At 38.9% G+C, this 27,901-nt stretch overlaps 1 protein-coding gene and 1 pseudogene across 1 annotated transcript; both read right to left on the bottom strand.

Moving 5' to 3' along the window:
- Positions 1 to 220: 220 nt before the first annotated feature.
- Positions 221 to 1,582, bottom strand: LOC149213979 (uncharacterized; annotated as a pseudogene).
- Positions 1,583 to 9,991: 8,409 nt separating this feature from the next.
- Positions 9,992 to 10,886, bottom strand: LOC149213978 (disease resistance protein RUN1-like). Its single transcript, XM_089389231.1, has 2 exons — positions 10,546 to 10,886; positions 9,992 to 10,454 (listed from the first exon to the last, which is right to left on the bottom strand). Exons 1-2 carry the CDS (start codon positions 10,884 to 10,886, stop codon positions 9,992 to 9,994), a joined length of 804 nt encoding a protein of 267 aa, XP_089245357.1.
- Positions 10,887 to 27,901: the final 17,015 nt, after the last annotated feature.

The raw sequence follows: 27,901 nt of genomic DNA, 5'->3' as shown, positions 1-27,901 counted from the left end.
CTCTGACTTTTGATTAAGGGTATTCGGATGCTCCTGCATCAGCGTCCCACCGCAGTACGCTCGCCAACCTGTCAAGATCTTCAACCTCCCACCGCGGTTCGTTTTACCCCCATAAAATTCTCAAATTTCTCTTCGTTTTCCAACCCGAAATCTTCTTCCTCCGACTGTGGTTCATTACCCCCATAAAATTCCCCAAATGCTCTTCATTTTCCCTATCCAACTATTGTTCTTTTCCCCGCTTGAAAGCTTCAACCTCCCATCGCCATTCGTTTCTCCCCTTAGAATCTTGGGCTTCTACTTTCCATTCGTTTTCACCATAAAAGATTTCATTTTCCAAGCGTTGTTCGTTTCGCAACCTGGAATCTTTATCATCCACCTGCGGTTCATGCAACTCCTCTTTACACAACTTCAAATCTTTAAACAATTCAAATTCTATTGAATCGCTGTGAGGAGCTTCGGTGCTTGGTATTCGAAGATTTGTTGTCTGTGCCAATCCCCTTATGCTCTTAAGACTGCAACATACAGAAACCCGGAGATGCACCAAATATATCAACGTTTCAGCACCTGGAAACACCCCCACTGCTTCACACTTTCTCATGTCCAGTTCTCTAAGTTTTGCTAGACCACAAAACCCTATTATTTGCTTCAATGCATCACAACCATGCAAGTCCAGCAATATTAGTGTTGTGGGCAATGCTCCAACCTCCACAAGTTCTAAACAATCGCTAATGTCCAGCTGATGAAGGTTGGGGCAAACACCTTCCGCAAAAGATTATTCCTTTATTCTTGTACCGTGCAGGTCTAACTGTTTGAGTCGAATAAACATGCACTTGGGAATAGCAGAGTCCAACAATCTATGCTCACTCTGATGTACTAATGCATCTTTTCCCTCAACATTTTCCACCCTACCAAATGGCACTTCTCGTAGCAACGAACATTTAGTTACTTTTAAAATTGTAAGACTCTTTAACTCTCCTAAACTTGCTGGTAAATACTCAATTCTTCCAAAATCTATTTTGAGATTTGTCACTTGTTTTGACTTTGCAACTAAGGCCGGCAAACATTTCCAAATCCCGCCAAAGAATGTCAAGTGCTTTAAGCTCTTTAGCTTACCAAGCGAAGGAGGCAGCATTGCCATAGGGGATTCCTGAAAGGATACTCTCAGAATTTCCAAGTTACTTAAGTTTCCAATATCTCTTGGCAATTCTTTAAGGTTTACATTCCACAAGGAAAGTTTTTCCAGGGACCACTGACGTGTGACCTGAGGAGGCAATACTTCTACTTTCTGACAATCTGAATGGTCTAAGCTTTCCAGCGTTCTGATATTTCCTAGAGTTTCTGCACCGAGGATCAACTGCGAGCAGCTCTTCAAATAGAGATATTTAAGTCCAGTTAAACTCCCAAAGGAATGTGGCAGTGTTTCCAAATGGTAGCACCCATACAAGCTAAGATATTGAAGGTTTGTAAGATTCCCAAAAGTTTTTGGCAGCGTTTCCAAGTCGCAGCTACCAGTCAAGTTAAGATGTCGGAGGTTTGAAAGATTCCCAATCGCATTTGGCAGTAATTTCATGCTTACCCTCATTCTGTTATGAAACCAGCTCACAAAAAGATAGAAAAGAGAGATCAATGCCTTAGAATTCAGCCGCTTCGAGGGGGCAACCTCCTTTACATTACACAAATGAACAATTCTTAGATGATTCAAATGAAAAAACCTCCTTTCTCTATATAGGAGTCTATGGAGTCACAATATAACCCAGCCGACCTAACAATAATAATATAAAGCCACAAAAATAACAATAGAGGGATTCTATGGGCCACAGTAATAAAAATATGGGGACAATAGGGGCACAACAATATTAATAAGGGATACAACTACAATAGTAATGGGGTAATCACTAGTATTATAGGGACCTAACATGCCCCTCTCCTTAAAAAAAAGTGTTGTCCTCAACGCTTGAGTAGTTCTAGATGCTTCTGTATAAAATTTTCATCCTCCCATGTGGAATCTTCAGCGGATAAGTTCTTCCACTTGATGAGATACTCTAAAATTGATTGATTTCGTAGCTGTTGAGTTCTTGTTTCTGTGACTGCTTCCGGTTCCAATATAATTTTTCCTTCCTCGTCAAGTTCTGGCAATATTGTTTGAACTGGGAGCTTGTCACCTATAACCTTCTTTAAATATGAAACATGGAAAACTGGATGCACTCGAGACACTGAAGGAAGCTCCAATGTTTATGCCATAGTACCAATCTTTTGTAACACCTTGTACGGACCATAATTCTTTGGTGATAATTTATTATCCTTCTTAGCTTGCTTGAGGGACATTTGCTTATATGGTTGTAGCCGTAGGAATACCCAATCACCTACATCAAAACTTCTTTCGCTACAATGTTGATCTGCCTGTTGTTTCATTCTATTCTGTGCCAACACGAGGTTATCCTTTAAGAGTTGGAGGACTTGTTGTTGATGTTCGATGTGATGTTCCACTGCTTGAACCTTAGAATTTTCTCTTAAATATGATGTGATGGATGGTGGCTGATATCCATAAAGTGCCATAAATGGGGTCATTTTTGTTGCTGTATGGAAGGAAGTGTTATACCACCATTCAGCCAGAGGCAACCATTTGACCCATTGTATCTGTTTATCAAATACAAAGCAACGAAGATATCCTTCCAAACATTTGTTTACTATCTTAGTTTGCTCATCAGATTGAGGATGATAAGATGAGCTATGACCTAACTGAGTACCAAGACAAGAAAATAATTCTATCCAAAAATTTCCAGTGAAAATGGGATCTCTATCACTTACAATAATCTTTGGGTTTCCATGTAGCTTTTGAATTGTTTCCATAAATGTAGTAGAAACTGTACTAGCTTTAAATGGATGTGATAATGCACAAAAGTGTGCATACTTGGTAAGTCTGTCAACTACCACCATGATGACACTCTTTCCCTTAGACTTGGGTAAACCTGTGATAAAATCCATTGAAACCTCCTCCCAACGTTGGCTTGGAATGGATAAAGGTTGTAATAGACCCGGGGTCTTAATTGTTTCAACTTTATTTTGTTGGCAAACCAAACATTCTGCCACAAACTTTTGAATATCTGATTTAAGGCCATCCCAAAAAAATTCCTTCTTAACCCTGTGGTAAGTTTTTAAAAATCTTGAGTGCCCTCATAAGGGAGAAGTGTGCAATTCCATAAGAGTATTTTGTTTGCGTTGCGAATTCTTACAGAGGTATAAGCGATCTTTGTACCATAACGAATCATTTTGCCAGCTAAATGTATCAGATGTACTGAATCTTGTTGTAACTTTTGAATAAGTGCCCAAACTTCTTCATCATTCTTCCATTCCTCCCTTGCTTCGTTTATCCAATCTGGTTGAATAATAGAAATGGCGCACAACAATGCTTCCACATCCTCATCCTTTCTTGAGAGTGCATCTGCCACCACATTTTTCTTCCCTTTTTTGTATATGATTTCAAAGTCATAACCCAACATCTTTGTGACCCACTTTTGTTGCTCTTCAGAGAATAATCTTTGTTCTAAAAAGTATTTAAGGCTATCATGATCCGTTTTTACCTTGAAGTGTCTTCCCATTAGGTAGGGTCGCCATTTCTTAAGTGCATGTAGTATTGCCAACATTTCCTTCTCATAAATAGCTTTGTGTAAAAACTTTCCCTTGATTGGACGACTTTCAAAAGCAATGGATCTTTCATCTTGGATTAAAACAGCACCAATTCCATTTCCTAAAGCATCACATTCCACAATAAAGGTTTTTGTGAAGTCTGGTGTAGCTAAGACCGGTGCTTGGCACATTGCCTCTTTAAGATGTTCAAAGCCTTTGTTGCTTCTGGAGTCCATGAAAATGCATCTTTCTTCAATAATGTTGTTAGAGGTGTTGCTATTCTCCCATAATTCTTAACAAACTTGGAATAATACCCTGTCAATCCGAGAAATCCTCACAGATGCTTTATGGATGTGGGGATTTTCCATTCCTTAATGGCTTTAATTTTGCTAGGGTCTACCTTAACTCCTTCATGAGATACAATATGACCCAGATATTCCACCTCTTGTACTCCAAAGAAACATTTGGATCTTTTTGCATATAATTGTTTCTCCTCCATGTTATAGACATTTTTGGGCACTGCAACCCCAAGCATAAATGTCCATAAACCAAGGGCTCCTAAGTCCCTAAAGGTGTTGTTCCAACCCCTAAAAGAACAAGGTCAACTGATTACAGCTTCTCCCAGAAGTTCTCCATGAAAAACTACTCAAAACTGGTCAAAACTGGACCATTTCACCTGCTCCATAGGCAAAGTGCGTTGCATCTCACCTGAATACACATAGTAGGTGCGTTGCATTTCAAAAATCCCTTCTATGGGGTGCGATGGGCGAGAAGAGACAAATGGCAGGGTCAATCTGCAAGGTGGAGAGGCATGGAATCTTCCAGAAACTTCTCCTGTGACACTTGCCTCTCTGAATTCGACCAGGGATGAGTAAGAGATCATCAATCTCCAAGTGGAATCAGGAACTATCAGAGGGGAGACACTAATCAAATCTCAAAAGCTGACTCACCTCCCTTGCAGACATCTATATATGGATCCCTCATCCCAGAGATCCAGGAGGCTGGAATTTTGTATCTTGTAAGGAAGTGTTGCTAATTTATTGGTGCAATATCATAGTGTTGGGTGATCTAAGCTTTTCATGAGGTGAAGAAGGGCTTCTTGCTGAGAGGATGATGCTGGGTCAGAACAATTGGTTGTAACTCTCTTGGCTCTTTCTTGATTATCAATAAAGCTATTCAAGTTTTCCTCCATACTCTTGTGTGATTTATGTTTTATGCATTTGTATGGTCAATTTACATCTGATCCTAGATTGTTTATGATAATAGATCCATGTTCTCGTATAGTGTTATGCTGCTTTGATTCTACAGGTACTCTGTGAAGCTGGGTATAAAAGAAAGCAAGTAACAAAGGACTATCGGAAGAGAGAGGAATCGAGCAAGGAACCAAGCGCAAGACAGAGGTTGCTCTCCTTTATTCTTCTCTCATCTATCTCTCATAAAGGAAAACGAAAGTAGTTTTACTTTGTTTCTTTCTAAGGTAGCTACCAGCCTTAGTGGGATTAGCAGCTCTGCATAGACACTTTTCCCTATAACACTCCAATAGTTGTAGCACCCTGTCAACATGTTCAACATGATCCTTCCAAGACTTGCTGTAGATTAGTATATCATCAAAAAATACTAACACAAATTTTCTAAAGGTGGGTTTGAAAATGGAATTCATCAAACCTTGAAATGTAGAAGGTGCATTGGTAAGGCCAAAAAGCATGACCAAAAATTCATAATGACCCTCATGAGTTCTAAATGTTTTTTCAGAATGTCTTCAGTCTTCATTCTGATTTGAAGATATCCTGAACGAAGATCCAACTTGGTGAAGTAAATTGATCCATGCAATTCATCCTGTAATTCATCAATGACAGGAATGGGAAACTTATCTTTAATATTGAGCTTGTTGAGCTCCTTATAATCCGGACACATGCGCCATGATCCATCCTTCTTGTGCACCAATACTACTGGAGCAGAGAAAGAACTTTGACTAGGTTGAATTATACCAGCCTCTAACATTTCTGCAACCATACGTTCAATTTCACTCTTTTGGGCATAGGGATATCTGTACGGCCTGATGTTTGGAGGAACACTTCCTGGAATCAGATGAATAACATGATCATGATCACGAATAGGTGGGAGACCTTTGGGAGTCTCGAATACCTTGGAATGATTGTCCAAGACTTTTTGGAGATCTGAAGAAATAGATGATTCCGATGTGGAAACATCTAGCGAACATAATTGTGCAATTACACCTCTTTGTTACTTTTTTAGAAGATTTTTCATACCATTAGAGCTGATTATCTTTCCCGGTTTCCCTACAATACCCCTTAATTCAACTTCCTTTCCTTCCACAGAAAATTTCATGAAAATTTCTTGAAAATTAAAAGTTATTGTACCCAAGGATTGTAGCCATTGGACTCCTAGTACAACATTAGCACCTCCCATTGGAATGGAAAGCATTGGGCTAGTCAATACATATTCTCCCATGGATAGCTTGATATTATGGCACTTTCTAGAGCAATTTACCGTTCCTCCATTTTCAACCATCACTTGACACTCTAGTGCTGGATATAGGAAGCAATTCAATTCTTTTGCTACCTTACAACGAATAAAATTGTGGTTACTTCCTGAATCAATCAACACTATTACCTTTTTCTTCTTGATTTGTCCTTCTATCTTGATGGTTTGAGGAGTGGTAATTCTAGCCAATGCATTACAAGATATGGTCGGACTCATTTCTTCTTTATCTAGGCTTTGTTCCTGGAGTATATCCTCTTCCTTTGACCTTTCTTGCTCATTTTCTTCTTCCTCTTCACAATCTATGTAGAATAATTTCTTCTCAACACACTTATGACCTTTAGTGTATTTGTTATCACAACTGTAACAAAGCCCTTTTGCTCTTTTTTCTTCCAATTGTTGTGGTGTCAACCTTATAGGTTGTGGAAGGCTAGGGGTAAAAACACTTCCATATTTATAGTTGTGACTGGTATGCTTCCTGGTTGCCATAATTTTGCTTTCCATTTTTCTTGCTAACTTGAATGCCTTCTCTAAGGAATCAGGTTCCCAAAGGCGAACATCATGTTGGATATTATCCTTTAAAGTCCCTATGAACACATCAATCCTATGCTCCTCTGGAATATTTTTTTACCCTTATGTTCAATTTTTGGAACTCCTCAATGTGCTCCATTATTGAACCCTTTTGTTTGAGGCTTATCAATTGGCTAAAAAAAGTGTTGCTTTTTGTATCCTCATAATGTGTTGTCAATTCTTCCGTAAAAATTGCCCAAGTGATAATTTGTTTACGAGAGCAAAGCCATTGATACCATACAAACTGATTTGGTTCCAAATATAAAGTTGCAATACGTATCTTTTGTGTGTTTTACACATTATTGAGATCGAAAAATTGCTCCATCTGTAATATCCATATTGCAGGATCCTTGCCATCAAACTTCCTCATATCGATTTTTGGAATATGGTGGGTCTTTGATCCAACATTAGAGTCTATGAAATCATGATTAACATTTCTTTTGTTCTCATCATGAGTTTCCTTTACTACCCTTTCACCATTAGTGACCATTTCTTGTAGCAACTTATTCATATTTATATTCAATTCTTCCATCTTATCATCCATGCCATCCATTTTAGCGTCCATGCCATTCATCTTAGCTTCCATGCCATCCATCTTAGCTTCTACGCCTTTCTTTAAACAATCCACCTTAGCTTCTACACCTTTCTTTAAACCATCCATCTTAGCTTCTAAATCTTTCTTTAAACCATCCATATTAGATTTTGTTGCTTTTTGTGCAAGTGACACTTGTTGCACTTGGTCTCGTAATTTTGATATATCATGTTGCATTTCTTCCTCTTCTTCATGAGTCATGCTAGATATTTCAGGTTGCTTACTAGGTGTTTGCATTTTCTTTCCTCGGGGCATCAATTGCCGATAATAATGCTTTACAATGCCCTTTGAATTCTGTCAAACTAATTTTTCAAACCAAGCTTATGCAAAAATTTTAAAAAAACTACACACCTTTTTTCACTTTGTAGGAGCTTGATATTGAATTTGATGTATCTCTATAATTTCGGATCATCCAGTCTGAAATTGCGATATGTAGTAGCCCTCTGCGTCCTCCTTCCAATGCCACCAATCTGATCCAAATTGGATTCTCCAAGAAAGAGTTATGCACAATCTCCCAAGATGACCTGATTATAGACCTTTCCAGAAGAGCGAACTTGTATGGAGTGCCACGTGTCAATGTTTCAACCTTTGCCACTGAAAAATATATACAATAAACTAAAGTCTGTCCTCTTTCTGTACCTTCTTACAAAATTTCAATATGATGCTCAGAGAGAAAGTTATGACAATTTTCCCCAGGTCACCTGCTTGGAATGTAATTCAGGAGTCTGCAAAAAGACCAACTTACTCAAATCATATCTCCGCAAATATAGCGCAAAAAGCTCTGTAATTCGAACCCGAGGTTCAGTATGATTTCGTCTCAAATGGTTTTTTCTTCACTTCCGAAACGTCGCAGAAAAAAATTTATGGCGAAAATGCCACGATGACCTATTTGGAGCAGCGAAACCCTGGAATCTAAAGCTCTGATACCAAATGTTATGAAACCAACTCACAAAAAGATAGAAAAGAGAGATCAATACCTTAGAATTCAGCCGCTTCAAGGGGGCAACCTCCTTTACATTACACAAATGAACAATTCTTGGATGATTCAAATGACAAAACCTCATTTCTATATATAGGAGTCTAAGGAGTCACAATATAACCCAGCTGACCTAACAATAATAATATAAAGCCACAAAAATAACAATAGAGGGATTCTATGGGGCACAGTAATAAAAATATGGGGACAATAGGGGCACAAAAATATTAATAAGGGATACAACTACAATAGTAATGGGGTAATCACTAGTATTATAGGGACCTAACACATTCTCAAATGTTTCAGGGAGCGGAGAAGAAAGAATTCTTCTGGCAGTGCTTCGATAGTGCATCCCAGTTCAATCTTTTCCAGGTGCTTCAACAACCCAATAGACCTTGGCAACTATAAATGGGCTACATCAATATTCAACTCTCTCAAATGCATAGGTGCCTACAATGAATGGTTCATTTTAAATTAAAAAACCCCTTACTCGAGTGAAAGGAGAAAAATATACACACAAACTTTTAATTACTGAAAATAACCAGAACGCAACAAAAGAATTACCTCACTGTCATTCTCCCAAAGTGTTTCCAATTGGATCTGGCGGCCAAAGATTTCTAAAATTCTTTATTGGAATATAGGAAGGCAGAGAAAAGTACCGCCACAACCGATTAGAGGAAATAACTTCTGAACACCCAAGACGTGAGGAAGAAGCAATTTCCGAAACACTTTCCGAGAACCCATTTGAAAGAGAAACAATTTCCGAAACATGTTCTGAGATCCGATTGACTGAAGAGAAATCCCACCGGAGCCATAGAAGATTTGACAATCTCAAGTGATTGGATATGCTTTCACACGATTCACCTTGAACTCTCAGCAGCTGCAAGCCGCGCAAATGAACAAAAGGATTGCCCATCTCCAGATGAGTTTCCAAAGAAATGCCTGATGTTTGTAAGTTAATTCCGTGTACCTAAATTATTTAGTGAAAACTGTTAGAAACAATAATAATTCAAAAGATGAAAAACAGATTAAATTGACCATAAATTTAAGAGCACTAACCGAATGTGTAGTGCTTCAAAGACACACCGATGATTGGTGGGACACATTACAGAAGGCGTTGTCTGTTAAGCACCAAAGACAAACCTTAGGTTCTTTCACTTCCAAAGCTCTCCCCAAGTCTCGAAGATGAGAATGCATTCTTATACAGTTTCTGTCCTCGACCTCTACGAGATACTTGTTCTCTAGGTTCCGAAAACCGAGGGATCCTTCCCAGTTAGATGCGTCCCATATTTTGATGGCCTTCTCTCTGTTTTCTCCTATGAAGAAACAAGCAATGTCTAAGAATATCTCTCTCTCTTGCTCATCAAGGCTATCAAAACTAATTTTAAGTCTACCTTGTACATCACTGGAAAGTACTTTGGATTTTTTTTGTAACAGGGCTCTCTAATACCCCAAGTCCTGGCTTTTCGAGTAAAGTAGAGCCCCTGTCACTCTGAGAGATAATGGAAATCCTTGGCACTGATACAAAAACTGGTTAACGACTTCTTCAAATCCTACAGCAGGGTAAGACTGTTGTAAAGCGTGCAAGCAAAAAAGCTCTCGAGAATCTTCTCTATTCAGACCTTTCAGATTATAAATGGATGAGTTCTTCATTCCACAGCTTTTAAGAATAACCTTATTGCGAGATGTAACTAAAATTATGCTACATGAACTAAGGGTATCCTTCAACGGTGAAATAATGCCCGCATCTGCTCAACAGAATCCACATCATCTAGAATTACGAGAACTACAGAATTCGGGACTTGACATTTTAACTTCGCTATGCCTTCATCAATGATATTCATCACCTGAGCCCGTCCAATCAAGTCCTCATTAAGTTTACTTTGCAAGGATGTTAAAGAACCCCCAGATGCAGCATCTCTCACATCAAACAAAAAGCAAGATCGATCATACTCTGACCTCTTACGGTTAAAGAACAGTTTTGCAAGAGTCGTCTTCCCAACTCCACCAACGCCTACTATCCCTGTAATCTTGACTTCCTCACTGTGATGTTGTGACAACATAGTCCATTCAAAATCTTGTAGCTTTTCTTCTAACCCAATTTGATATGTAGCCACTTCCAAAAGGGGTTTTCTGGCCCTTTTCTGCACCAAGTGAAAAACCCTATCCATGAGCTCCCCCTCATCCCTGATTATTTACAAATACATAACTAAAGCTGGTGATCAACACGCTTAAAGAACTTAAAGGTCAATCGGGAAAAAGGAGTTAGAAATCTTACCCATTACACTCATGCAGTTCCAAACCGCTTATATCTGCAATGCTAGAAAGGGCCTGTCTCCATTTTTGAAGAGTCTTAGGTTCGTATCTCTTTTTCTTTTCTAGCTGGCGAAGGGCTTCAGCATACTTTCCGCAATTGCCTTCATCCTGCGTCCTCCGAAGCTCAGAAGGATTAACATGGTTAAAGACAGGGATAATGGCCACCCCCGACTTCAACATCAACAGGAGTTCGTCGAGACACCATTTTGATTCGGCGTGTCGCAGAGAGAAAATAGCCACATGAACAGAGGTCTTTGCAATAGCTCCTTCAATTTGACAAGTCAAGTTTTCCCCTTCCTTCATTTCCTCTTGGTCCAGAAAGACTCTGAATCCATAGGAAAGAAGATGACGGTATAGATGGCTAGCGAAGGTTTTCTTAACATCTGGTCCTCTGTGATTGAGGAATACTTCGTAATTGTAATTTCCATTGGGAGTTGTAGAGGCTGAGGGGGAAGTGAATGTGTGATGATTTGCCATTAATAATATTGGATACTGATAAATTGTATTGGACACACAGACGAGAAGATGAAGATGCCAAGAGGGGGAGACTCACTGAACGAATTGTGAAAGGTATTTGTGCGATGAGCTGATCTAACAACTGTGGAACTGCTTGCTAGCCAAAATAAGCAGTATCATAGTTAGCATTGAATCCTTTAAAATGAGTTTAAAGGATACAAGCTGTGGGTTATTGTCTGTCGTCTACGCGGAATCTGCAATTTCTGTCATTGGCTGTCGTCTATGCGGAATCTGCAATTTCTGTCATTGCTTTCATCTACGTGGAATCTTCAATTTCATGGAGCGAAGGGATAACAAACATTAAGAACTAGATGATAGGCAATACGAAATTCTCAGTGCCTGAAAAGACTTCGATATGAGTGAGAGCGCCGAGTGGAGAGCACCGATGACCGACGAATCAGGTATGCGACTGTCTGCATCTGACCAATAACACAGCTTGGAGCCACCACAAGAACCTAAAAATCTTCTCGAGAGTGGACGGGTGCATGAGGGATACGTGCCTTTATCAGCAGGGTGACGCTTGTTTTGTATACCTGAATGTGTCATCTCCATAAACGCCATCAATTCCTTTTTTTTACTTTGACCCTGCGAGTGTTTCCGGTTTTGGCTCATACCAGCTCTCGCCAGCTTTTCATTAACAGGAAGAATGTTGACCTCTGGTGTTGGAGGTTTCATCTGAACACTTTCTGTTTATGCTGCTACCTCCTCCACAGTTCAGACTTTTTTCTAATTGTCCAGTATTACCTCTTTCATACATCGTTTTTGGGTTTGTGTCATTTTTCTCTGTGAGGACTCTGTAATTATCTTCGCGTTCTTTTTTACTCCACTTTTGAGGTGAACTGTCTTCGAGGGGATGTTTTTCGCTCTTCGGCTTCGTGGTGTTCAGTTCCACGGTGCTCTCTGCTCGGAGAAACGCTCGTTTAAACAGGTCAGTTCTTAGTCTCTGAATACTTTAACATCTCATCAAAGGATAGTTTTTCTTCTTCATGGAATCTGGAAAAAATTTAAAGATTAAGTTGTGATATGGAATATGATTTTTTTGTTTATACATTTCAAAGGTGAAAATATTAGTGTTTATTTTAAAAGTCGGAACTTTTGGCTTTTGTCTTTAGGCTGTAGTCTGAATAATGGCATTCAGTTAAAAGTCTAAACACTTTCCCGGAGGTTTGCATTAGTATTTTCCCTCAATACCATATGTCAGGGTCTGTTAATCCTGGTTGGTCGTGGGTATCTTTCTTCAAATTGAAGAATTACTTTGTTATATCCAAACCTTGTTCAGATATACGCTTCAAGATAGGTTCCTGGTGGTGTGTGTATGAGTTTTGCTGCTGTTGTATTGTATGCCCCGATGTTTCATCCTGAAACAATTTCAAAAAGCCAATTTAGTCTCTATTTTTGTCTGATACTGGGAAGAGCGAGGGAATCAAGTCTCTTATGACGTGTTTCCTCTTCCATTTCCTTATAATTAATCAATGACTGCATATTGGAAGACTGGTAGTTTTTTTTGTTGAGACCTGCAACATCTTTCAGAGCCTTCTGCTTCCTGGTTTTTCCGGGACAGATCCCCCCCTTCTCCGGGATCGGAAACCATTTCCCGGTTCACGTTTTTCCACTCTTTTGGGTCAGGTACTGCAGAGTTTTGAGTTTCAAAGCTTATAGGGTAAAGGAAATGGTACTTGAAGGCATGAAATCAGACCTTGTGGGACAATAGAAGCCGCCATTTTTTGAAACTCTCTTTATTGCTATCCTATGCTGACTCATGTATACGTCACCCCCTCATAACTCCTGAAGACAGTTGGCTTCTTTGGAATCTGATCCCCTCTTTGGAAGGGGAGCTGCTTATTCTCGAGGCTTCTTTCTGTCAGTACTTATGTCAGGCAAGATCTACTTTTCCTCTCTGAGTCATATTTGCTCTGGGTAATATATTCAGAAGCGGTCAGGTCATATTTATTGCATGATTTACTACCCGATCCGGAAAATCCTTTTTAGGATTTCTCAGTACACAGGGGGTGGAATTTTATGGACTTTGTGTCAGACGCATTGGCCATGGAGGCCATGATCCGAGCAACTATTCAGGCCGAAACTTTCAAGGGTACCACCATGTTGTCAAATGACTGGCAGTCCACGCTGGCTGACGTGACTGTCCAGCCTTTGCTGCAATCTGATGACTTGGATGGCGATGGCCGTCAAAAAACTCAAACAACTCGGGAAGGCAACCAAAGTGAACACCTTCAGAGAGAATATGTAGATTGTGAGCCTTCAAACTGTACAAAAAGAATGTAAAACCTATAAAAACCATCCCGCCACTGGCGGCGATTAAGTTAGATAGTATTTATCTAACCGACCGCATTGAAAGTTTACAGGAATACACCCTGGTTGGCCGATGGCACTTTCCAGAGATGGATGATGCCAGGATGCGAAAGTGGCTAGAGCTTCAATGGAAACCTTTGATCGGCTACATCCCCATTGTAGCTAAATTGATGAAGGAATGGTATTGTTTTCATTTTCTGAGTGCTAGCGATCTGGAAACCGTTCAAACTCGTCCATGGGTACACAGAAGGAGTTTCCTGGCACTATACAAGTGGTACATTGGCTATAATATATTAAAGGATACTCCTACAAATAATTTGATTTGTGTCAAGCTCCCCGGCCTTCCCCTGGAGTTGTGGTCGAAGGAAACTTTAACTGAGATAGGAAATGCCATAGGAAGATGTGTATATGTAGATCCAAGATGTCTGGGGGAAAAAGACAAACGAGTAGCATGGGTTCTCATAGAGAAAGCTTATAGGGGAGGTTTCCCTGACCACATCGAGATATCCTGGAGGGATTTAAAAATAAATCAAAGACTGGACTTTTGGGGAGTCCCCTTCAGGTGTTCAGTATGCCACAAGACAGGACACCTTATTAAAAACTGCCCTCGACGCCCTGTTTTAAAGAACTGAATATATCAGGGAAAATATCAGTCAACAAAAAATAAACAAAGGATAAAGTCTCTATACTCTGGAATGGTGAAGGTATCCTCTACTATTAGCTCATCTCCATCAGAATCTGGCAAACTACAAGGGGTTTTTAATCTTGAAGATGATTATCATAAATTCTCACCTCTCGGTCAGAAATCAAATCCTCAGTATAAAATTTCTCCATCAACATATCCCCAGAGTCAGTGCGTCCTGCCTGAAAACTCGAGAAGATCAATCACCCCATCTGATAAAAGGACTTTCAATCACTTTTGCACGCCACCCCCGGAACCTATTGTTGATAAAGAAATCCCTCCTCTTCTCCCGGTTCCCCAGCCATTCAAAAATTTTAAAGTGGATTCACATATCACTTTTATTTCATCTTCCTCTCCATCACCAAAAAAGGGAATGACTCAATCTCAGAAAGGAAAAGAACCTATGGTTTCGGCTACCCCTCTTAACTCCCCCATTTCTTCCCCTTCAAATTCGATTGGTAGCGACTTGGACTACCTCCTTAGCAAAAAATCGCTTGAACTCAAACCCATAACCATTCATAAACCGGGAATGCCATCCCCTCCCCAAATAAGCCCAAATTCTATAAAAAAATATTATGGTGAGAAGAAAAAATAATAGGGGTAGCAGACATTTCAGAGGAAGGGTTGATGGTACAGGCAGAGGAATTCGAAATATTTCCTTAGTAGATGTACCTATAATTGATATGTCGGAAGAAGGGCCTCTTAGAGAAAGTATGTCCGAAAAGCCTTCTTAATGACTTTCATTATATCTATGAACATAAGGGGGCTGGGGGCTGATCAGAAATTTTTAGCCCTTAAGAATCTTTTCATTTCAAAACAGCCCAAAATCATCTTAATCCAAGAAACCATGCACAACACACCTGTATCTATTTCTTATTTCAGGAAAATGTTCCCCACTTGGCATATGGCTGCTTCGGAGGCAAATGGTCTTTCAGGGGGCCTAGCATTTTTATGGGACCCTGATTGGATCAGAGCAAAAGCATATGAATGTTTTGCTGGAATTCTCATATCGGCTTCCATTAGGGGGAAAGACTGTCCCATTAACATTTTAAATATTTATGCTCCTTACAAAGATAGGTTAACATACTGGGAGAAATTATTTGCATCAGAGATTTTTGATATTGAGTCCTTGATGATTGCAGGAGATCTAAATGTCACATTAAGCTCTGATGAAACATGGGGGAATAGTCAGAAAAAAGATCCTCTTGCTGATCGCATTAGATATGAGCTGTAACACAGGAATCTTGTTGACATAAGCCCACCTAAAATGCTGCCAACATGGGACCATGGAAGGACTGAAGGAGCATATATAGCAAAGATACTTGATCGATTTATTTTACATGCAAGTATAATTGATAGACTGGGCATGCCTTTTTCATCAATTGGTAATGACTTCATATCAGACCATAGGTCGATATTTCTAAGATGGAGAGAAAAGGGTTTCAGAAAAGGGTATCTGTTTAAATTTAATAGGTTATGGTTAGAATAACCAGAGTTCAATGAAGCCATAATAAGAACATGGAAGGAATTATCATCAAAAGAGAATATGCCCCCTTTCTTAACTTTTAGAGATAAACTTTCCTCCATTAGAAAGTTTGTAAAAGAATGGCAGTATAAGAAAAGGCAACTAAATAGAATAGCCCTTCGGGAAATTCAAATGGAACTGGACAACATTTCTGGAGCATTGGTTGTTCACCTTCTCCCCTTCAACATGAGATGTCGTATAAAGGAGCTGCAAAGGAAAAAACATAAAATCCTGGAACAGGAAGAAGCATCATGGAGATTAAAGAGCAGGGCTATTTGGCTAAAGGAAGGAGACAGGAACACAAAATTTTTTCACAGGTTTGCAAGCTCAAGACGAGAAAAGAACTCTATATGGAAAATAAAGGACGATAAGGGGGACTTTCTATACTCTCAACAAGACATCTCAAATGAAGCCGTGAGATATTTTGAAAACCAATACAAGAGATCTGGTGACTGCAGGATACAGGACATCCTGTGGGGTATTGACCTATTTCCTCAAATGTTTGATGATGAACAAAATGAATGCCTTTTCCAGCCAATAACTAAGGAAGAACTGCTAGAAACCATGAAATCTTTCAAAAAGGATAAGTGTCCTGGCCCAGACGGCTGGACGATCGAATTCTTCATCCATTTCTTCGATCTTATTAAACAAGATCTGCTAAGGATGGTCAAAGGCTCTAGAATATCAGGCAGCATTCACCAGATAACCTCATCCACTCATATAGCCCTCATCCCTAAGAAAAGGGAAGCATAATCCTTTCAAGATTTTAGGCCAATATCTCTCTGTAACATTTCATACAAAATCATTTCAAAAATTATTGCTGAAAGGATTAAAGTAACTTTATCAAAGTATTTAACAAAGGATCAGCATGGTTTTTTAAAAGGAAGAAATATTTTGGACGTTGTTGCTAACACACAAGAGAGTTTGTTCTCCATGCATTCTAAAAAAAGTGAAGCAGTCATATTCAAAATTGATCTCCAAAAGGCATATGATTGCCTTGATTGGGGTTTCATCAGATGCCTACTTGCAAAGATTGGACTGAAAGCTAATATGATAAACTGGATCATGGCATGTGTGGAGAAGGTGAACTATGCCATCATTATAAATGGGATTCCATCTTCTTTTTTTCTAGCTGCCAGAGGACTGCGCCAAGGATGCCCTCTATCCCCCCTATTGTTTATCTTGGCAATGAATTCTCTAAGCCTGCACATTAACAAGGCAGTTAGTGAAAACAGGTGTCGCCCATTGAGGATTTGCAGAAACAATTATATCTCGCATAATCTATTCGTAGATGATATACTTATTTTTGGAATGCTTTGCAGGCTCACTTGGTCATGCTTATATGACATCCTAAAAAAGTTCCAAAAGGCCACAGGATTACAAATAAATGAGTCCAAATCAGTTCTTTCATAATGATGTCAATTTGGAATTAATAGAGTGGATATCCTCACTTTTTGGGATAGAGGCGCGGTCCATTAAGCATGGAATGAAATATTTAGGATTCCAGTTAAAAGCAAAAGGGTACTCTAAAATGGACTGGCAATGGATAATAGATAGATACTACAAAAAGATATCAGTGTGGGAATACAAATGCCTATCAATGGCAGGAAGAGTTATTCTAGCTCAATCAGTTCTAACACAACTTGCGGTATACTGGGCTCACTTATTTTTTCTTCCTACAAGTATTATTCAGAAGATGAATAAGCTAACTGCTAATTTTATATGGGGTGGCCAAGCTGAGAAAAGAAAATTTCACCTGTCTAAATTATCTGATATCTCTTTGCCAAAAAATCTTGGTGGATGGGGCCTTATGGACCTGCGGAGCTTTGGAAAGGCACTTCTATGCAAATCACTATGGAGAGGGATTTTCAGAGAGGGTCCCTGGAGCAACACAATAAAAAAGAAATATATGGGCAGTAAGGATATCTCATACTGGTTCAGGTTGGGAAGGATTGGCTCCACTTATGGATCAGCAATATGGCTAAGTTTTCGTAAGATAGAAGGTTTCTTCTTAAGGAATATGGTATGGAGCTTCCAATCTGGTAGCAGGATTCTCATAGGAATTGATCATTTTATGAGTGGACAGGAGGAAATCATCTTGCCTGGGACTCTCCTTAATTTTTTCCATAGGAAAGGTTTTTTTACTTGGGACAAACTTATTGCAGAATGGCATGGTCCCTTCCCTCTTTGGAAAGAAGCTTACAATATGGGGATGACTCACATCTTAGCAAGACAGTGGAATAAAATAAAAGATTGTTTGAGAAATTGTGGAATATATCTCTCCTTAGAAGCCGATGTTCTTATATGGAAAGATACAAAAGGAATCTCCCTGGTACGAGTAAAGGAAATTTACTCAAATCTGATAGTCTCAAAGAATGCCATTTCCAGCCATACATTCCCATCAATTTTTTGGAAATTTGGTTGCCCTTCCAAATCTATTTATTTCTCGTGGCTGTTATTCCACAACAAAAACTTATCTTGGGATAATTTAAAAAAGAGGAGCTGGCAGGGTCCGGGTCTCTATTCGATATGCAAGTTTGATGAGGAAACAAATTGCCACATGTTCTTATTCTGTTAGAAAACGCAGCAATTATGGCATGCTCTGGAAAATCTTTATGGTTTCCCTCATATTTCTCATTCATCTATAAAAGAGGCATTCCTTTGGTGGAGCGGGCAAAAGAGATCTTGGAGGCCTATTTGTATTATTTCCCTATGGTGCATATGGCGATGGAGGAACAACAAAATCTTCAAGGACAGGAAAGTGCCTTTTATGGGAATTCTTTAAAGCATAGCATCTCTTTATGACTCCTTACTTGAAAAGCCACACAAGGAAAAAAGATCAAATCCCAACATGCACGCTCATGATCACAACATGCTCCCAAGAGCGTACTTTGATGGAGCTGCACAAAACAACACTTGTGGTTGTGGGGTTCACATCATCATGGATGAAAATACACAATATCTCATTTCTTGGAATGAGGGAAAAGGGTCCAATTGCAAAGAGGAGGCGATGGCTCTCGCGGGTCTTCTTTCCTTTTGCCTTTTCTTTAACACACAGTCCGTTTCAATATTCAGAGATTCCAAAGTCATGGTTGATTATGTTTTGGGAAAAATCCATATCAGCAATCCTCACCTTGCAGGCTAGATGAATAGAATCGTGTTCCTATGGAGGAGGATGGAAGGATGTTCCACATTTACAGATTACAAAACCAGAAAGCAGACATCTTATCAAAGGAAGGCCTTTTAGCGGATTCAGGTATCTGGAACATGAAGGTAATATCTGATGAGGAAATTTTCTCTATCATGGAATTTTCTCTCCCTGATACATAATTACAAATCTTGTGGTTTCTAGGTATGCTTTGTCATTTTATTCCTTTTTGTTTTCCCTTTGACTTATGTATGGTCGAAATATAAATTGGAATTCTGAACAACGTTGTTACTCCACAGAGGATCTTATTTTCCAAATTTTGTTTTCACAAAATTTTATTTTGTAAACTTTATTACAGCTCAAAAGGTTGTCTATCTGGATGAACATCTAAACTTTTTTGTTGGGATTATGCTTCCCACCTCCTTTCAGATATTTCTACAACGGATTGTTCATGCTTCCAATTTTGCCCTTATGAAGTTCTATCTGTCAATGTATTATCTGCTCATTATATATCTTATATAATATAATTATGTTTTTTCGTTCCTGAAAAGAACAAACATTAAGAACTAAACATTAAATGAGTTATAAGTAATAAAAAACTATTTTTATATTAGTTGAAGATTGCTTTCACATTTAGTTCGAATGCCACGATTAATCAAATGTTATACCACTTTTGCAGTGGTATTTAAGTGAGAATTTTTTGAGAGCTTCTAGGTGGATAAAAAAAAGGTTGGCGGTGAAATTTTGATGTTGTATTGTTTAAACTGAATTTTTAATTGTATATATAGATGTTGCATTTTAATTGTGAAAAATTTACTGGTCAAATTTGTGATTACAATGAATTTCTATATGATTCTAGTTAATTGTAAAAGGTTCACTAGTCAAACTTGTGATTACAATAAATCGCTTAATCCTAATTAAATTAAATTAAATAATAATAATAAGTTTAAAAAAGGACATTAATTTATTTAATTCATAAAATTTAAAATACAATTTTTCAAAAGACTAAATTTATTTATATATTCAAAAATTTATTTTAAATAATAAAAAATCACTATTTTAATTATTTAATTTATAAAATTAAACTAAATCCACTAAAATAATACAAAGATTCACTATTTTTCAATAGTCTTTTGAAAAAAATAAAGAAATTTTTTTTTTTTTGGTGGCAAACAACAATATTGAGACGGGAGAAACTGACCGAAATATTTGATCTGCAACGTGAATATTTTACCGTGTTGAGACTCGGAATTTTGACCAAAATATAAGATATGCAATGCATGACAAAAGAATTGCATATTTATTTAGGAGTTGTTTTTAGTGTGATGATTTTGACTAAAACATAAGATAGGTAATGCATCATTAGAGAATTATATATTTAATCATGAGTTGTTTTAGTGTGACTTTTTGTATTTTGTAAGAAAATATTTGAGATTGAATTTTGATTTATATTATTTAAACTGTTATTTTGATCGTATATATATAGATTTAATACGCTGAAAAATTTTTAAGACATTTTTATTGTGTAGGAGTTACCTATTAAAGTTATAATTTCAATAAATTCCAATTAAATTTTAGAAAAATTAAACCAAAAAACTCAAAAAAAACTTCCGAAAAAAATCTCACTAAAATCAACTTAATTTAAGCTACTTTCCTTTTCTGTAAATCGCAACTTAACTTACCCTACTTTACTTTTCTTTTCTGGGAATCACAAATGCATATTCTTTTTTTTGCTGAAGCAAGAGTCGGACCTTCTATTTCATTAATCAGTAAATAAAATACATAAAATACAACATTCCACGAGGAGTTGTGGACCAAGGAAAAAACCAATCTCAATCTGTTAACGGGCCAAAGGCAAAAGCCCCGACCCCTACAAACAAAACCTCAAAACTCTCAAAAGAAAAACAATGCTGAAGCCGGCTAACGAGAATAAAGAATCGGACCCGAAGAGGAACAAATGTACCAATCTATAAGGATTTCATGTCCGAATAACTCACAAACCCGCGAACCTGTAGAACGTACAAAAAACGACGATTCCTGCCAAATGTATTAACGCCTCCTGCCGTCTTCCTGACTTGCATCTTTAATCTCAACCGTCGAACCTCCTCCCCCGATCCAACGGCTGTGGCCAATTTCGCAGTACTTAGAAGCATGACGCTTACCCACATGGACCCACCAACATGCTCGATCGATCCCAACCGTAGATCTGCCTTGCTTAATCCGACGACTGAGGATCATATTGCACAGGTCTACATCACCGAACAATAGCGCGTGATGAGGGCAGTATTCTATCTGACCCCAATGCCACGTGTAGCTCGCTGAATGGAATCACTCTCATTTCAAAAAAACCACTTCCCGCTTGCAAGGCCTGCAATCACCGAAAAACCGCCCCAGACGCAGTATTGCGATCAAAGAAGGAAAACCCAAGGTTTTGAGGCCACCGAGAGTTCCTGGATTCTAGCCTCTCGCTGCATCTACTCTACCTGAACCAATGAAAGATGTAACTCCCACCATCCTGCCGATCATCCAAAAAACAGAGTCTCCCAGGTTGCTACCACCTGGAGCCTCTATGAATGTACTTACCCGGGTTGCGAAGGCCGACAATGGCCTACAACCCACTAAAGACCCAACTGTGAAAAAACCGCTAATCATAAAGCAACTGAGTCATCTAGACCCCGCCTCCATGGCTCTGTTCTGAAACACCATCCTATCTTCATCTGCCTGGTCGTAACAATTTGCCTTTAATCTGTTCTGAGGCAACTCTTGCCAACTCATCGCAACCCTATTTTCTATACAGATCACTCCTTGATTTGCAAGAAGATCCGCCAATTTATTGGCCGTTCTTTGCACATGTTTAAAAATTACTGTTAAAAGGCACTGGAGGTGATGCTGAATCCGTTGAAAGACCTGGATCAGCCTCCAGTTTCTTGAGGCTTTTTCTAGCTTCGTACCCCAGCTGATTCTCTTGACCGAGTTAATGATTAACTCTGAATCAGCTTCAACAATCACATTTTGGCGGTTATCTTGTTCCAGGAAATCTAAACATTGCTCCATAGCCATTAATTCCGCCATATTGTTGGTGGCTCTTCCTAAATGGCAATAGAAGATGAAAAGAATACTTTCGTTCTCATCCCTTAACACCCCTCCATAACCAGCAGTGCCTGGGTTGCCTTTTGAAGCCCCATCAATGTTGTATTTCAAAAAACCCTTAGGGGGAGGATGCCAAAAATCTTGCTCAGATTCCATTGTTATTACCTTCCTATCCAGGCCCTGAGGAATAAGACCTTGCAAAACTAGCTGACTCAGAATCCTCAATTCTACTGCTGAAGGTGGGTTCTTAGGAAGATTTCACACTATAGTGCCAACCGTCTCCTTACGCTGTTTTAAGATCTGCTCATAAAGGCGTTGGGCTAGCTTCTTTTCATTCTTGAAGATTCTATTATTCCTTTCTTTCCCGACATTCCATATAATGAAGCTTGGCGTAAGAGCCCATGATGAGCCAAGAACTTCATAATCTGAAAATTTTCTTCTCCAGTTGTTTAGGGTGTTGATAATGCTCCCTTTGTCCCTATCAGTCTGTTGGAAAATGGTGGCAAAATAATCCCACAACCTGGAGGTAAAAATGCAATTGTTGAGAAGGTGCTCCATTGTTTCCTCTTGGGCTTCACAGAGCTGGCATCTGGAAGGCCCCAGGACACCCCTCTTCTGAATGTTATCCCAGGTCAAAATTTTCCTATGCTGAACTAGCCACATGAAGAGTTTAATTTTCATCCAGCCTTGATGCCTCCATAGGTCTTGCCAAATCCTATCCGGAACATGGGAATCCAGTTCAAGGAGTATGAGTTTTGCCTCCTTAAGATTAAAGGTACCCTCATTATTGTTGCCCCATCTCAGTTGGTCATGCCCCCCTGACACTAAAATCTTCCTTTGTTCTAACATTTTCATTAGTGTCTCTGCTTTAGCTTTCAGGGGGTTGTCATCCCTAAAATCAAAGTTCCTCCAAGTTCTCCATTTTCCTATACTGTTGGTTTGGTCCCAAAAATCTTTTACCTTAGATAACCCTTTAGTATCTGTCTCTTCCTTGAGGTCCCCCAAGTCCTCTTTTAACAAAATAGGTTCTTGTTGCCATTTATCCTCCCAGAATAAAGCTAAGTCTCCCTCTCTGATTTCCCAGAAGCTATTTTCTTGTACTAAGCCCCTGTTCTCCCAGGCCTTATTCCAAATGTGTGAGCCCTTTATATTTCCAGACATCCTTATGTGATCATTATTTTGCCAAGTGCTGGCATATTTTTCTTTCCAAATAATAGCCCACTGAACCTCTGGGTCTTTTACCCAACACCACCATAACTTTGCCCCTAAATCCTTGCTTAGGATCTCAGGATCATCCAATCCAAGACCCCCATGGTTTTTAGGTTTGGAGATTTATTCCTAGGCTACCAAGGCCCATTTCTTTCTTTCTTCCCCCTTGCCCCAAAGAAAGTCTCTTTGTATGGTTCTGAATTGTTGCAATACTCCTTTTGGTGCTGGGAGAGCTGATAGCATGAAGACTGGGATTGATTGTAGTACAGCCTTTGTAAGCACCAACCTACCAACCAAGTTTAAAGATCTAATAGTCCATTTCCTGATTTTATCTTGCAACTTATTAATCAGTGGCTCCCAGATGCTCTTGTGTAAAGGTTTAGCAGCTAGAGGAAATCCCAAATATTTTGATGGGAGGATCTCCCTTTGAAAGCCCAGAATTCTGGAGATATTCCTCTGAATAGCAATATTAGTATTAAAGAAAAAAATCTTAGATTTGGAGAGATTAACTTCCATACCTGAAGCCATGGCAAAGTCACTCGGGATTTGCTTATACGCAAGAGCTTCTTTGACCATGGGGATTCCCTGCAGCATGGTATCATCAACAAATTTTTGATGAGTCAAGGCCTGTCCATTATCAGAAAGTTGGAGACCTTTGATCTTACCAACTTCTTTTGCATGCTTGATAGACCGACCCAGTCCTTCCATCATGAGGATGAAGAGAAAGGGAGAGAGTGGGTCTCCCTGCCTGAGGCCTCTTGAAGGAATAAAAGTCTCCGAGGGAGAACCATTAACCAAAATTGAAAAGCTGGAAGAAGTAACCAGGGCCATGACCCATCTAACCCAATTGTGATCAAACCCAAAAGCAATAAGAACTTTCCTGATATAGGTCCAATTCAGCTTATCATAAGCTTTGGCTATGTCCAATTGCATGATCATTCCAGCCTTCCTATTGCTAGTCAGAGAGTGCACCACCTCATGTGCTTGAATGATGTTATTGAGAATTTGTCTACCTTCCACATATCCAAATTGTTCCATAGAAACTAGGGTAGGAAGAAGAGGTTTGAGTCTATTGGCCACAACCTTGGATATTATCTTGTAAACCACATTGCACAAAGCTATGGGTCTAAACCTGTCAGGAGTTTGAGCCAAATCCTGTTTAAGATAAAGGAGGTATTTAGCGCCTTCAAAATAGTTCTATTCATCCTGGAATCTTCTACTACATTCAGAATATCCTGTTTGACTATATTCCAGCAAGCTTTAAAGAAATCTACATTGAAACCATCCGGGCCTGGCGCCTTACCATTCTGCATTTCTTTGAGGACCTCACTAACCTCCTCTTCAGTCACTGGCCTATTAAGGTTGAAATTGTCCTCTCTAGACACCAGCCTAGGTATATGTGTTGGCATTATGATTCAAGTGTTGTCCTTGATGGCAACTCACTCAGAGGATGGTACAGGTGCTCAGAGGTTGGTACAGGTGATGGCAACTTAATCAGAAGACAGATCTTAGTACAGCATGCCAAGGAAGTTCATATACGCAGGTTAGTTAAGCCCAAGTCGCGTGTACACGCTAGTTGGATTCAGAAAAAGCGCGTGTATGTGGAAAAGTACCTTTGGTCCATGGTGGTTAGTCCTTGGAAGTTGTGCCTATGGTTTCGGACCATTGTGTCTCGACGGGCGTGTCGATCCCTAGTTTTGAAGTTGATGGTATTGAGTTACTATGGTTTTGGCTCTTGGTATTGAGCAAGGCCTAAGGCTATATAAGGAGAAGAAGATCATTAGGCAATATCATCTTTCGACAAGGCTTGAATATCTAAGAGAGAAAGAGATCTGATATGCAGGGTCTGGGTTGCTTGATATGAGCTAAGGAGAAATCACATCGGTGGATGGAAGACTAGATCTAAGGATAAATCAGGATCTAATGGTTTGAAATGCTCTATTATGATATGGTTGATTATGCGTATTTCTATATCTGCATACTGTCGCAATATTATGTTCTGGATCTAACTGATGTCTGGTACAGCTGCAAGTTGAGAGAATCTATTTTTAGATCTGTACGCAGGTTGGCTTAGGTAAAAGCGCGTGTATACGCGGGTTTCGCTCATTAAAGTAGCGTATATCTCTTAAAGCTTGATTTTTGGGTTTGCAGTTGGATCTGATTGTTATTGCAGAGTTATGTAGACTGCTCTGTGTTCTGGTATCTGGTGATTGACAGGGTTCAGTGGTTCAGTGATTCAAAGTTTGATAATACTAGTATTGGTTGTTTTATGCTTCATGGATCTGTTGTGAAAGTTGAATGAATTGGGGTCTACAGATTGTAATGTTGTGCTTCAGGAATATCCAGTCTGAAAATGTATGAAAGGAGGTACCTGAAGGAAAGAAGATTGTAGGTCAGCACCTACGTACTAGTATCTTGGCTAGTACAAGAGCAAAGGGGGTTGGAGCTCCCTTCCAAGGAAGTTTGGAGAACGAGAGAAGGTTGTAGCCTTCTGCAGGTTGTAGCCTGCGTACTGGTATAAGGCTGCACCAGTGCAAAAGATTGTAAACTGAAGTTTCTTATTAAAGAAAGATAGAGACAACTTGCAGCAGGTGGTTTTCACCCACATTGGGTTTCCACCTTATATCTTGGTGTTCATGTGTGTGGCTTTTGATCTGTTCTGTTATACTGCACCTGTTTACTGTTAATGTGGTGAATAATGTCCTGATGAACTTAACTGAAGAATAAGCTAACTAAATTATGAGTTTTCTTCTTATACGCTGTTTTATTTAATCACAGTAGCGTGTACACGCTGGTTCACCTAACTGAAGTAGCGTATATGTTTCTGAGCATTGAAAAAGTTTGATTGATCTGATAATACTGATTCACCCCCCCTCTCAGTATTATTTCCAACAATTGGTATCAGAGCAGGTCCTTCAGAGAAGCTTGATCGCTTGAAGGTAGATCATTCATCATGAGCAACTACGAGAAAGAAGCATCAATCAGGCCACCGATTTTTGATGGGACAAATTTCAATTATTGGAAGGTAAGAGTTACTGCATATCTTCAATCTCTTGGTACAGAAGTTTGGAACATTGTAGAAACAGGCTATGCTTTTCCTTCAGCTACTCCTACAGATCCAGCTGAGAAAAAGCAGTATGAAACAAATGCAAAAGCAGTCAGTACTCTATTAGGAAGTATATCTCAAACAGAATTCATGAAGGTCATGCACTTCAAATCAGCAAAAGAGATATGGGACAAAATGATCACTAGCTAAGCTAAACTTCAAACTCTCAGGATTCAATATGAGACTCTCAGGATGTATAATGATGAAAGTGTGGCTAATTATTTTCTTCGGGTAGATGAGATTGTTAATTGTATGAAAAATTTGGGTGAAGAAATAAGAGAAACTATAGTAGTTCAAAAGATTCTAAGATCATTATCCCCCAAGTTTGAATCTAAAGTATCTGCAATAGAAGAAAAAGAAAATCTCCGTGTTCTCACTATGTCTCAGCTACATGGAATTCTAACCGCTTATGAAATGAGAAAGGGAGGTCCATCTGACAGAAGGGAAGCTGCTTTTAAGGCATCAGGAAAAGAAGATTACTATGAAGCAAGCCATGTTCCAGAAGAAGAGGAAGAAGAATCAAATTTTGTCAGAAATCTTCAAAGGGGTTCTGGAAGGTTCAGAGGTAAGCTACCTTTCAAATGCTTTGCTTGTGGAAGAGTAGGTCATTATGCTGCAAAATGTCCTTATAAGGATAAAGGAAAAGAACCTGCTAGATGGAACAAGAAACAAAGTGCAAATAAGAAAAGCTACTACACCCATGAAGATAGTGATGGCTTATCAAACAGTGATGAAGATGAACAAGGTAATAAATATAAGCTGTTAATGGCATTTGAAGATGATGATTATGAGGATGCTGTAGATGTGGATAATCTCTATAATGAAATTACTAGACTCAAGAGATGCATAGAAGAAAAGAATGTGATCATTGATACTTTGCAATTTCAAATTGATGAAAAGGAAAAACATCTTGAAAAACTAGAAGGTGAAATTGTTGGTCTCAGAAAAGAAATTGAGAAAACAAAAGCTATTAATCTTAAGTTTGTCAAAGGATCTGAAACTTTGGATGAGATTATCAATGTGCAGCGGTCTCCTCTAAACAAGACAGGTTTGGGCTATAATGGAGAAACCTCTCAAGCATCCACCTCAAAAAGTTATCTTGATGCAGCAAGAAGAAATGAGCAGAAGAACAATGAAGATAATCAGGTAAAGCAGGGACGAATTACAAACAGAAACTATCAGGGACAATCCTTCTTAAGGGTGAACAAAAGCTACAACCAACCACAGGTAAAATCTTCTCAGTTTGGCTCAAGAATAGATGAAAATAGAAATTACAATCAGTTGGCTGGTAGATTCAATAACCGCAGAAGCTTCTTCAATGGACAATGCTTTTCTTGCCATAACTTTGGTCACAAAGCAGCTCAATGTGTTGCATATAAAACAATCATGACTAGGGAAGCTCAAAAACAAAGAAGTATGACAGGGATTACAAAAAGGACCTATAACAACTTTTCGGTTCTTGAAAATGAAGTTGAATGTTCTATTTGCAATAATTTTGGTCATAAAGACTCTGAATGCAGGAGCAGGTTTCAGGAGAAAAAGGAACAAGCCACGAGCACCAAAACATGGAGAATAAAGGAACCTCAAACAGAAAGATGTGGGATAGCATTTTATGCAGAAGGACAGGAAAATCTATGGTACATTGACAGTGGATGTTCGAAACATATGACAGGTGATAAAGAAAAACTTGAATCTTATTCTACTTTAGAAAAGGGAAAGAAAGTTTCTTTTG

The sequence above is a fragment of the Pinus tabuliformis genome, chromosome 1_1 (genome assembly GCF_031772625.1).
Source record: "Pinus tabuliformis cultivar Carrire ecotype Pingquan chromosome 1_1, CPIR1, whole genome shotgun sequence".
In the NCBI taxonomy this organism is placed as follows: domain Eukaryota; kingdom Viridiplantae; phylum Streptophyta; class Pinopsida; order Pinales; family Pinaceae; genus Pinus; species Pinus tabuliformis.
Note: the sequence above shows the minus strand (reverse complement) of the source record. Positions and strands in the feature narration are given on the sequence as shown.